The 14,067-nt window shown below is 31.4% G+C and overlaps 1 protein-coding gene across 1 annotated transcript; it reads right to left on the reverse strand.

The window, feature by feature from the left end:
• Positions 1-11,025: 11,025 nt before the first annotated feature.
• Positions 11,026-13,710, reverse strand: LOC123261272 (cuticle protein 19.8-like). The gene is made up of 4 exons (XM_044722844.1): positions 13,606-13,710; positions 12,058-12,214; positions 11,647-11,987; positions 11,026-11,418 (listed from the first exon to the last, which is right to left on the reverse strand). The coding sequence occupies exons 1-4, from the start codon at positions 13,615-13,617 to the stop codon at positions 11,305-11,307; spliced, it is 624 nt and encodes a 207-aa protein (XP_044578779.1). The 5' UTR covers positions 13,618-13,710; the 3' UTR covers positions 11,026-11,304.
• Positions 13,711-14,067: the final 357 nt, after the last annotated feature.

Consider the following 14,067-nt stretch of genomic DNA (forward strand, 5'->3'; position numbering starts at 1 on the left):
TTAATATGGGAGTTAGTATGAGTTTTTATGTTCCTTTTCTGCGTAGACTAGAGTGTTGAGAGGAGACTGGGTAAGTGCAGAATGCAAAAACCTGCTGGTTACTTCTTTTTAGTTTTGATAACTATAAATTCGGTGATAAGTAAAGCTTGACAAGTTGTTGAACATAATACAAATTTACACTGTAAAAAATTTCGGTGTAAAGTTGGACCCAGGGACTTTTACACCGCCGTGTAAGTGTGAAATGTCGGTGTAAAATTTCCTCCGTGTGAAATTTTCACTCGTGTAAATTTAACACGGTGTAATTTACTGTTTTACACTATTCCGTGTTATTATTTATAACTTTGGAAATTTAATAACTATTACTAGCAGCCTTGCAGTCTCTATGTGACTGCCGTGACTTGTGAACTATAAATAAATAAAATTTTGGTTTCTTGAATGATGACTTTTGTTGAATTGCACTGTACTTTTTTAACTATTGACGTTTCTAAAGATATAAGCTCATCCCGATGTTACACTCATCAAGAATCTTCATTTAAGTACCCACATCATTTTTTCATATATATATATATATATATATATATATATTATATATAGGTATATATGAAAAATATAGCAAAATGCATGTGGGTACTCAAATGAAAGGTCTTGATGAGTGTAACATCGGGATGAGCTTAGATCTTTAAAAATATCAATAATTACGAAATGACCTTGTATCTTGTGAACTATTGACATTTTTAAAGATATAAGCTTATCCCGACATTACCCTCATCGAGACCTTTCATTTGAGTACCCACATCAATTTTTCATATATTTATATATATTATATTTATGTATATATGAAAAATATATCAAAATGCATGTAGGTACTCAAATGAAAGCTCTTGATGAGTGTAACATCGGGATGAGCTTATATCTTTAAAAATGTCAATAGTTCACAAGATACAAGGTCATTTCTTAATCATTGATATTTTTAGAGATATAAGCTTATCTCTATGTTACACTCATCAAGAGCGTTCATTTGAGTACTCACATGCATTTTGATATATTTTTCATACATACATATGTGTAATATATATAAATATATGAAAAAATGATGTGGGTACTTAAATGAAGATTCTTGATGAGTGTCACATTGGATGAGCTTATATCTTTAAAAATATATAAAAATATATTTAGCACTATAAACATTCGCATTTTTATTAATAGACTCTAATATAGAATCCACCGTATAATTAGATAAATTTTTAACAACTTGAATATTAACATTCTTGTTGCAGACTTTCCAATGATATTAAGATTTACGTTGGAATGATTTTACTCCGTAAAATAGCATAATACAAAAAAAAAAAAACATACTTTTAAATATTTATTTCTAAATATTTATATTTATAATTTAATATCGTACAAGTCTGAAACTAAACAATCAAATTAATCAATGAGAAATTTTCAGGAAATACATTTACACGCTTGGTGGTGTAAAATTTAGGATTCACACCGTTCAAATTTAACATTACACTTAGTGTGATTTTCACACCGTTCGTGTTAAAAATTTTAACACCGAATCATTTACACCACACCGAGTCCAAAACATTTTTTACAGTGTATACACAAGAACAACAAAAAATTTTTGCAAAGAATTTTCTCAAAAATAATCCAGGCCACATGTTCTAAAGTCTAAGATCGGGAATTTCGCGGTTGTGACTTGATGGAAATTTTTAACTTCTCGAGGAAATTGCTAATTATTATTATTTTTGTAAGCAAAATCGTGCCAGGAAGGCGTAAAATTTATTAGTTAAGACTGCACCATTGATTGATAAATTATCAATGATAATTTGACCGAGCATAAAGGTAGTGTGAACTTTTCAGTTGATTCCGATTTAGATCTCTGAATGGCTTAGTTTAGAAAAATTGAAGCAGGTTCGAAACGTTTCAGGAAAGTTGAATTATTTTATAATTTTTTCACGAAAAATAGTTCAAAAAAAGCGAAAAATTTGACAGTTTAGACCACATTATTGATTCATAATTATACTGAGCATAAAAGTATATGTTTTAAATTGATTCCGATTTTATTGTCCATTCTATCAGATAACATTTCGATGTATTGTACATATTGTTATTTTTTTTTCTGTTTAATAGCCAAAGTATCAGTCAACTGTGTACTCAGTCTGCGTAGTATGTTTGCTTGAAATAAACCTGGGAATAAATGTATGATAACTGTCCGGATGTAAATGAGAACGGGTTTACAAATTGTATAAGTTAAATAAAGGTCCGGAGGCGAGTGAGCTAGTCAAAGAGCTGGACACGGATGAATATAATTACACATTGCGAGCGTTAATAATCCGTAATTAAATTAAAACAACCCGAGGGCTTCGCCGGGAGCTATCGCATCGCGGTATGTTTTTGAATGCATCATAAAAAATCCCCTCACTGGTTGAAAAATCACTGTAGACATTGGCTTTATTTCATTGGCTGGCTATCCCAATAATTAGCTTTGTTCGATGATGAGGCTGCAGCAGAGGTTTCAATAAAATTAATATAACCAATAAAAAAGATATCAACCGATAGATAAACGCTTTATGTCAGCTCATCGAAGCTCTGGGGCATCCTGGAACTACGTTCAGTGTCCAATCTGGTATGCATCATCAGAACGACTGATCTAGATCGGATTTTTGATTAAGACCTTGCATATTGTTCCGCTTGAGGCTAAACCAGCTGTGCTGGCAATTATCAGCATCGTGCTCGACCTGAGATTAATGTATTTATTTTTTTAATTACTGATTATACTGCTGACAATATGCGTTGTAGATTATATTATTCATGTAATCAGAGTTCAGGCTTAATGCATCATTATTTATTTGAACGAATTACAAAGAAATATTTCTATGTAGAATTTATCATAAATAGTTGAGTTGAGTTGAGTTTATAAATAATTTGTTGGCTTTTTGAAGATATGAATATTTATGAACATCCTGGAAAAGTGTTGTAATATTTAGCACAGTACGAAATCAAGAACTAGATAACGCTAAAATAAACTAAATTTCGAAGTTTATCCCGCCTTTTCCTCGTAAAAGCACGAACCACAACCTAGCACGAATTAAAACCACATACTCACTCGTGTACTCTCTTTGTGCTTTAAAGAGAATTAATATCTACTCGATTTAGTTAATGGTTCTGGTTTTGTCCCTTATTCCATTCAGCTATATGCAATTAATTAAGCACAAGAAAGTCATTAACTTAGCTGTGATAAAAGATATTTCTAAGGTATACCATTGATGTGATAATAATAATGAATAAATAAAAATCTACCTGTTGAAAATTTGAAGAATGTTCATTAGTTATTTAGAACAAATATTGATTATAATATGTTACACTAGGGTGCTTCATTTGAGACGACTATTTTTTTTTCTCACTCCATTGACAAAATATTGTTCTTTACATAGAAAAAAAAATTCTCACCAAAGAATAGTTCTTAATTTCAATTTTAAGTACTCGCTGGATGAATTTAAAGTTTCCTCATATAATTAACCCGTTAAAATCATTTTTTTTTTGCTTAAATTATCTATAGCATAGCGACATTTCATGATATTCATTTGAACATGGGCGGAAGTTGTAGAGGGATCCTTCCGCTTTAAAAGCTCTGACAGCTTATTTTCAATTTATGAGCTATCTCGCCAGTAAAAAATTGTATATATTCGATTTTTGCTCAAACGTCGTGGTTTTTTGATTTTTTCTCCTAAACTATTGATCTGACACCAAAATTGCAAGGGACCTTTCTTGTAAAGAATTTAATTTTCTACAAGATAGATTGATAGCTGAACCCTTTCAATGAATTGCCTCTGAGATAAATTTAATTAATGACAAGAAAACAATAAATGACACTATTTTATCGTAATTTTTATACTTTTTAATAAAACAACAGTTGATAAAAAAAATTACAACATATTCTAATAAATATAGTTGTTAAATAGAATATATCTAAAATATATAGTCATACATAACTCCGACACACAAAAAAAAAAAGTTGTATGTACTTTGGAACGGACCTACCTATTGAAATGAATATTGACCCACTGAATCCGAATTTCAAGTCCATTTGACCCGGTCACCCTCCAATTTTGAGCATAATGCAAAAAACCCAAAAAATTGCAAAAAACTACAGTCACAGCGATGAAAAAATTCTTGTGGACCCAGATCAAGTATGATTCTTATGTATTTCAATTTACTGAATCTAAATCTGAACATTAATTAGCCCAGTGCCTCGTTAACGTTTTAAAATTAAAAAATCTCAAAAAACCAAAAAAATCGGTAAAATTGCAGTTACAAATATGAAAAAACAATCTATAAAACATGATTAAATACTTTTCTCGTATTTTTTCACGCATGAAATACAAGAGATAATAACAAACGGAAGAAAAATTTACTGCGTAGATCGTTTGGGAACAAAAGAGTTCGATACCAATGAAGAACAGTTTGAAATTCGAGAAAATCGTTCTCTTTATTCTAGTTATACGTCATTTTTTATAGATATTAAAATTGTTTATATTTTCAGATTCTTAATTTGTATTTTATGCGTGAAAAAATACAAGAAAAGTATTTAATCATGTTTTATAGATTTTTTCTCACATTTATAGCTGCAATTTTCCCAATTTTTTTGGTTTTTTGATATTTTTTTTTAATTTTAAAACGTTAACGGGTCAAGAAAACTTCAGATTCAAATTCAGTGGAACAAAATACATGAAAATCATACTCAATCTGAGTCGAAAAAAATTTTTATCTCGATAACTTGAATTTTTCATGATTTATTGCAATTTTTTTGGGTTTTTCGTTTTTTTTTTGTTTTTTTTTTGCAAATTTGGTCGGCTCACCAGGCTAATTAACGTTCAGATTTAGTTTCAGTAAATTGGGATACATAAAAATCATACTTGGTCCGGGTCCACCAGAATTTTTTCATTGCTGTCACTGCAGTTTTTTGCAATTTTTTGGGGTTTTTTGCATTATGCTTAAAATTGGAGGGTGACCGGGTCAAACGGACTTGAAATTCGAATTCAGTGAGTCAATATTCATTTTAATAGGTAGGTCTGTTCCAAAGTACATACCACTTTTTTTTTATGTGCCGGAGTTATGTATGACTATATATTTTGGATATATTCTATGTAACAACTATTTATTAGAATATTTGTAAGATGATTCAAAATTTTAAAAATTTAGGCATTATAACGATATCACAATGGTTGATTACAAAAATATACAATGTTGTAATTTTTTTTATCAACTGTTGTTTTATTAAAAAGTATAAAAATTACGATAAAATAGTGTCATTTATTGTTTTCTTGTCAATAATTAAATTTATCTCAGAGGAAATTCATTGAAAGGATTCAGCTATCAATCTATCTTGTAGAAAATTAAATTTTTTACAAAAAAGGTCCTTTGCAATTTTGGTGTCAGATCAATAGTTTAGTAGAAAAAATCAAAAAACCACGACGTTTGAGCAAAAATCGAATATACAATTTTTTACTGGCGAGATAGCTCATAAATTGGAAATAATCTGTCAGAGCTTTCAAAGAGGAAGGATCCCTCTACAACTTCCGCCCATGTTCAAATGAATATCATGAAATGTCGCTATGCTATAGATAATTTAAGCAAAAAAAAATGATTTTAACGGGTTAATTATATGAGGAAACTTTAAATTCATCCAGCGAGTACTTAAAATTGAAATTAAGAACTATTCTTTGGTGAGAATTTTTTTTTCTATGCAAAGAACAATATTTCGTAAATGGAGTGAGAAAAAAAAATAGTTATCTCAAATGAAGCACCCTAATGTTACACCGTAGAAAAATTTCCTGACAGGATCTTATGTCCACATGGGCATTCTATGCTAAATCGGTTTGAAAATTATTAATTTTCTTAATTTTTTTATATTTGTTAGTACCCATCAAAAAAACTCTTATGACAGATTTTGAAATTTTTTTGATTACCCTTTCAAAAGATATTAAATTTTCAAAAAACTTACGCTTTTTTTTGGTTTTTTGCACATAAATTTTTCAATAATGGCTTAAGGAACTTCGAGCGTAACTAATGAGTCAAAATAATGTTAAAATTCTTTTTTAATTTTAGCCTTCCCAATATTCGTCAAAATTCTTTAATTTAATTTAAAATAATTTAAACAATTTAATAATTGATGATTTTGACTTATTTAATAAAGTAGAGTAATAAAATGACTTTTGTATTTATTGCTTGCCGGAATAAATCAACAGATTTGGCAATAGCGCGCTTGATTATACCCATAACAGAGACGTGGATGAGTGTGTGAGTTAAACATTTCGCTCTCTGTAACTATATTTCTATCTTTTTCTTTTTTTTCAGCTGTTGACGCAATGTTGTCAAATCTTTACTCGAATAAATGGCTGACGATAAACGAGTTGCAAACATAAAATTTGACTTTAAATATTTCAAAAATTATATCGGTAATGTATTATTATTAAATTATTTTTTATATTTTGCAATAATCCAAGTTTATTGTGTAGAGTTTTTTATCCGTTAAAGTTGGGAGGTTAATATTGAAAAAAATAATTAAAGTCTCGACAAAAGTTTGTCCGCCATAAGAGCCCGTGTATAAGGAGATAAAATATGTGATTTTTAAAATTTAATATCCGAGTAACTAAACGGTGAATCTTTTTAAAATTTTGGGATTAAATAAATGACGTATTTATTTATACGTATACTTAATTTCAAAGCTCAAAGTTGGAAATTATTTTTTACATTAGATTCGTTCGAACTTCCTTAATTGAAATTTTTTCTTCTCAAAATCTTCATTTTTTACGTACTTTAAAAAAAAAAGTTATTTAGTGCTAACAGATGTGAAAATTTTATTTTGACCTTAAAATTTTTTTTTCTAAAGTGAATACCTTTATTTATTTTTTTGAAAATTTTTTATTATAAGCTATTCTTTACAACAACTTTTCAACTTCGTTTGGTCGTGGCATTCCCATAATCATTATTTTTTTTTGATTTTTGAAAATTTGAAATTTTTTTTTTTTTAAATCGTTATTTTTAATTTATTCTTACTTTTTTTTTTTTTTTTTTTAAACCAATAATTAATTATTTATGTTAAATAAGGCCATTTAAAAAAATTTACTTTAGTGAAGCTATATACTTTTATCCTATTAATTATATTTAAATCAAAGCTGTAATAGAGTAGTGTTAAACAATCTGTGATCCCATAAAACATTATTTGTCACACGATGGACGATTCCCGTGATTAAGATAGATAATTTCGGTGGGGCAATTCGGCTAATTCACCACTAGTATGGAAATACTAATGAAGATTCTCCAAACCGGAACCTACAAACTCGGCAGGCTGACGTATTTCATTGTCGTTATTTTTTTGTGCACTCGACAGTGTAATTATACTGACGTGGTTGAGCGTGAATTTGAATATTCCCAGTGGCAAAAGCTTTTGTTGGTACCTGACTGCTGACTCTGTGCTACTGTCTGTTTTAAAGTTATAAATACTGTGAAATTGTTTAAATTCTCATTCCGATTGTCTCTCATCAGAGTTTATTTCAGCAAATAATCTGACACGCAATTAGATTGCTTTTTAATCAGTAGTTTCTCTAATAGATGAGAAGATTATATTAAAACCGCTTGAGTCGGTGGATTATCCATTTTTTCGAAGTAAAAAGTGATCGGTTAACGCTATAGAGTAAGTCGGGTAATTCTTTCAGTAACCGAAGGCACCCACACTTCTACTTCTACACTGTACATTTACTTCTGGTGCAGGAACACAACAGCGGTAGAAAAAAGAAAAATAACGAAGTAGATGCAGAAAAAATGGTCTGGGGTGCTTTTAGTAGAGAATAGCTGATGTAGGTAAATGGGGTTCATCGAAGGAAGCTGGAGAAGGATAGAGTCTGGATTTACTTAGAGTTACGGTGGTACTGGTGGGATTTTCACCCGGATTTCCTCCCGTGAGAAAGGACCTTACCAGTCGAATTGGTTTTACCAGAACGGCTACATTTCACGATAAATACCTGAAAATAGATACGGATGTGTTTAATTTTTTTACGCTTAAACCGCCGCGATTTTATTTCTTTCTATTCTCAATATAAACTTTTTTTAATCCTCCACGAGTTGGGTACTCAAGAGCCATTACTTAGCTCACTAATTCGGAAAAGCGGTTTTAACGCACTCTTTTAAATTTTTTACAAGTCTATCTTTATTTTCTTCGGTAATGTTCATGTTTAAGTTCCACCAACAGCAAGAACTGAGATCTAATTTCTTAGGTAGATTTTAAAAAATCAAAAAATTTTTTGAATTTCCAAAAAAGTTTAAATTTTATAAAAAAATTTTTTGGTCATAAAAAATAGCTTAGATTCTATCAATTATTTTTTCACTTTTGACGATTTTTTAAATTTATTTCTTAGCTTCGAAAATTTGAAAAATTTTTCTAAACATGAATTTCGAGCCTCAATCTTCAAAAATTTTTATCTATTATTAATCATTATCAATCTTATTTTTCTTACATATTTGTCTAAGAAATCTACTTATTAATGTTGGGTGCGGCCACACGACGCTTTAAAAAAAAGTACTCAGTTTATTTTGAAATTTGAACTGATAAGATTACTTCGGAAGAGTATAACATAAATCTTTCGAAAGATATTGCATTGAAAGTTCCAGCAGTGTGCAGTTACTGAAAAATAATTACCAAATTTACCGCATACCGCTGGTTACTTTCTGTTTAACGTTCTATTCAAGGCCATTAATCTAAAGGATGTCGATTAAACCGAGATAACTCTCTGGTCTTGTGTAATATATTTTTGAATTTATTTTCTTAGAAAGTTCGGCTGGTTGATAAAACCCAGAAAACGTGCTCGAGCTTACTATATAATACACCCCACTGTAATCATCCACCGTGTAACAGTCCTTGCTCCTTACTTCTCTTTTAATCGAACTAATTCGGTAATTTATTTTATTTCCAAGTCATCCACTCTTGGTTCGAACTTTTCAAATAAGAAAACTTTTTAGTTTACAGAATTATTATTTAGGATCCCGAACAACTACTTGGGTCAAGATATTTCTTTGTTTTCGCCTTAAAAAATTTTTTCAACTCAGATATTGATTTCATACAAATTCAAACCCCACAAGTAAAGTTTATTTTTCTTCCCCTATACTATATTTTATTTTCAGATTAATACTTTGAGTTCAGTATATAGTAAAAGTAAGAGAACGAAGTAATTTAATTGGCACTAATAAAAAACAAATTTGACGCCAAGTCGAGTTCAAATTTTGAAATTGCCGCAACAATGTTTCGCAATAAAAAACTATTGAGCGAAGAATATTTTTTGCTTGACTATAAAAGGGGGCTTACTCTCGGTCTATAGGATAAATTTAATTCAACTCATTTGAAGAGCTCCAAGATACTGAACCAAGTATTTTTAATACGTCGTTTCCTCGCAATTTCATTTTAATCTTAGAAATTGAGGATCTCCGGCATAGCAGATATTCTAGTTCCTCTACTCTGAGCACACAGTGAAAATCTAGCGACGTGTATCCTCCGGCACTTGAATGAGATTGTTGAAATTAAAATCCATGTATGCACCGTCTATAGTCAGGGTAGCTGTTATAAAAATATGTATGAGACGGAAATTTTATCCTTTCATTAGTATTTGCCGTGCAAAGGACCTAGATTGGTGCTTTGGTACATAACAGCAAACGGAACAATACAACCTAATTAAAGCTAGATGTAATATACAACATTATGTTTGATTTTTTTTTCATGTTCTCATTTTATTCATACTTTGCTCTATTATTAAAATAGAGTTTTACATTTAAAATTGAATGATTAAGGGGTTATACACAATTATAGTCGAAAAAAAGAGGTTTGCAATCATTTTTTCTGAAGAGTTTTTTTTAATTGATAATTGATTAATATGAAAATGGGTGTACATAAAATTTTTAATTTTAATTTTAACAAATAATGATTTTTCTTCAATATGATATCGTCAATTCGAATTAGTGAAGTTAAAAAAAATTGAGAAAAAAATTAAGCGCATATCACCACCAAAATACACCAATATAGTTCTTATCTCAACAAAACATAACTAATTCCTTAAATTTCAAACTTTTCTTGACTTTATTTTTTTTCTCAGTACAATAAAAAATACCACTCGACTTTTCAGCCATTCAGATTTGAATAAAGAATGTGTTTAATACACGCACTAATAAGTTTTGGATATGAAAGCCATCAATAATGTATAGAAGAGTGTTGATGGATTAACCTTATTCCAACACCAGTCAATAATAAATTAACACAAGTACCATGCTAGAGAACTATGTTTAGTTGATATTTCTATTATACCGTGACATCTGGGTTTAGCAGCCCAGACGCCGCCAAAGTTGGCCCGAGGTTCATCAAGTCTTTACTTATTCATGAATTGGTCTCTGACAACCAGACCGCAAAACCACACGCAAAGTGGAAATGGCTGTTGGTCTCCGCTGCTTCATTTTCTAGCTTGCTCAAACAGTTTTATAAAGTCTTTGTTAAATTGAAACCATGCAAAGTTGCATAATTTTTCAATTGATTACCTTGTGCACGTTCTCGTTCACATCTCTCTTTCTCTCTTTCTTTCTATCTCTTTGGCTCAAAATAAAACAATATTCTCAAAGTCCACCTGGCAATATATCAACGACAATTAATTTGGATTTTCAGCAAATTCTTCGCTAGTCGAGAGTTGCGAACTACGATCCATAAATATCCATAAATATTACCGGTCTTCCCCACCTGGTGTGTCTGCTGCGAGCGAGTCCAGACTCTGTTTATTAGAAAATATTCCGCCAATTTCATCGGACTTTATTAGCCTCGTACACGCACCGACTGCACAATATTACGCTCATATCTCTTTTAATAATTTAATAAACAAATAAAATAACGAAAAAAAAAAAAATTAGCAAACAAAATAAAACTCACAACAGGTATGTTAATTTTATTAGTGATTTTCACCGCTAATTTATTTTATTTCCATAAAATTCATTACAAAAATTAAAAACTATTTTATTTTTATCAAGGATCAAAAGTTGTCCACGCTAAAATCAATCTAAGGCAATAATTGGCAACACGCCGTGCTAAAAACTGTTCAAAGGTTTTAATTATCATCATTAAGGAGTCAGGCAGCTTGTTTCGTCAGATTAATCGTTAAATTAACCTCGTCAGCTTAATCCAGTTTATAGTGTCGGGATTGAGAGTGCTGTTTTACAATGACGTTAGTGAATCCTCACTACACGAGTTGAATTGTAGCCAAGAGTACCCTACATCCAGAACCGACGTTGGGGATCATAGAGCGACCCGGTAGCGGCAGAGGCACCTGCTGCGGCGCCAACTTCCATGAGATTAGATGCGATGTACGGTGAAGTAGCCAAATTCTGTCAAAATTAATTCATAACAATTCATTTTAGTAAATTATAACCTAAGTTTTCTACACTGATAAAAAAATTAATTTAATTGAAGAGAAAAAATCTTGAACCAATAACTTAATTTTGAAGAGTTTAATCATTTTGATTCAAGCAGAAAAATTATTGAATAAAATCAATTTTTTTATCAGTGTATCAACAAATTAAACATTAAAAATCGAATATAAAATTAATAATTACCGAGTGGTGACGGTATACATTAGCATTGGCAGTAGCGACAACAGCCGCGGGTCCATATCCATGTCCATGTCCATGGTTATGGCCATGGCCATGGTCATGGGACCAGCCATGGTTCCATGATCGCGGTTCGCTGACAACATTTCTTACAGGAGTGACTGAAGAAGCGACAGTGTGTTGGCTGTTTACATTTAGATTATGGTTCTTCTGAACAACAGCGTTGAATCCGTTGACGGCATCAGCTGCGTAGGAAACAGTTCGTCGGGAACCATCGGGTTCTACCAGGCTGTAAGCTCCTTGAACTAGGTCTCCGTTGCGTGTTTCATGCTGGGCCTTGTTGTCACCTTCAATTTTTATTTTTGGACTCAATATTGAGATTTTATGAATTTTAGGATTACATTTTTTAATTCTTACCGGTCCATCCGTCAGCAACGGCGTAGCTGTAACTGTACTGGGGATGATGGTCAAAAGGTTCTGTTTCGATTATAGTTGGTCGAGAAACGACGGTTCCAGCGGGAGTGCTGATGATACCGGCGTGAGCTACTGCCAAAAATGCAGCGACGATAACGAACTAAAATTTTTTTTTTTAATTTAATAGTAAGTCATGGTTTGGACATTTTAAATTTAGAAATAATTACGACGAGATTTAGAAATAATTTTGCATGAGGATTTTGGAATTTTCAAAAATTTGTTTAGTGTTAATGAAACAAGGAAATCGTTAAAACAAACTAAAAATTATTACCATCAGACAAAAGATAAGTTGAATTCGATAACTTGAAAAAAATCTATTACTCACATCATTTTTTAACTTCCCGCTAAGAAAATCGAAAATTTTCGAAAAATCGGGAAGTTATTGTTTTCACCCCGTTTTGCAAAAATCGAGGTTTCAACAGATCTCGACGTTTTGAAGCCCTAAGAAGCTTCCCTGACTATTTTTACGATGATGTCTGTACGTGTGTGTGTGTGTGTGTGTGTGTGTGTGTGTGTGTGTGTGTGTGTGTGTGTGTGTGTGTGTGTGTGTGTGTGTGTGTGTGTGTGTGTGTGTGTGTGTGTGTGTATATGTAAACCTCTTATAACTTTTGAACGGCTTGATCGATTTGATCGCAGTTGGTGTCATTCGAAAGGTCTTCGCCAAACTTAGTTTTCCTGTAAGTTGGAACCGATTCGGACCAGTAGATTTCGAGAAATCGCAAAAAAAGTGATAAAAAAAGTTGTTTTTTTTTTTCACTTTTTTAAATATCTCCGAATTGGCTGAACCGATCGACCTCAAAAACTTATTAGCTCTTAACCTTGAAAACCCGCATCGATCGCCACCAAAAGCGTCAGAATCGGTTGATGCGTTCGTGAGATATCGTTGTCGAAAAAAGTGTTTTTTTGTAATAACTCCGAAATTTTTCATCAGTTTAGCTATCTGAGACGTTGTCCGTAAAAACCTTTCAGTTGCCTAATAACTTTTTGCTTAACACGATAACAAAAACATATTTATTAAAATATAGTCGACATAACTATTTATCAATAGTTACTTAAACTAATGCATAGTTTGAGTAACTACAAAAAAAAATTCAGAAAACTATATTTTCATAATTGTGATGTTATGATTCAGTTAACTATGCACTTTTCTTTCAGTGCATAAATGCAATTTCAAGCGCTTAGGTACGAAATGAGCGGGAAGTTGCAGGGATGGCCTTCAGGGTCAACCGTTTTCCTAACTTTTTTTTTTATCAATAGACTCATTTTGTTCTTTACAAGAATGAGTGAATTTATTGTTACGTGTGTGCATGTGTGTTATAATAACAGTTGGAGCTCTGTTCGGTAAGTCAAAAAAATACCGCGAAATATTTAAAATAGAAATTATTTCAATAATAAATTTTTGAGTCATGCACTTTTGGATTTTCCAAAATTTTTATCAAATCAAGCCTTGGATTTTTTTATAAAATAACAATTTATAGTTAATAGACTTACCCTTTGGGCCATTGTAGTGGTTGTACTGGAATCAGAAGTAAATCTGTGAATTGAAATGAGTATGGCGGAGAATTTATACTGTTGAATGGATGTACCCCGCCTTTAAGATTGCTATTGCATTACAATTAATCCCGGAAAGAGTGTTGTAAAAACTATCAAATGAAGGCCGAAGTGAGACAATTTAATATCTCAGTTACATATATGATACAATACAAGAGTTTGCTTGTAACCATAAACACGATCCGCTTATTTATCGCTCCTATAAGACTCTTTCAGCTTTTTACTTTCGTAAACGTTTTTCCGATTTCTTGAGTTGAGTTCCTTACTGCGCCTTTTCTGATGGGGAGAAACTCGATTCGATCACCCGAACGGCCTAGGGTTTGGGTTTATGGCAAAAAGTTTCCATTTGGTGTGCTTTTTTCGATTTCCAGTAGGTAGTACAGCGGACGAGTGTAGGGCAGA

The sequence above is a fragment of the Cotesia glomerata genome, linkage group LG3, assembly GCF_020080835.1.
Source record: "Cotesia glomerata isolate CgM1 linkage group LG3, MPM_Cglom_v2.3, whole genome shotgun sequence".
Taxonomy (NCBI): domain Eukaryota; kingdom Metazoa; phylum Arthropoda; class Insecta; order Hymenoptera; family Braconidae; genus Cotesia; species Cotesia glomerata.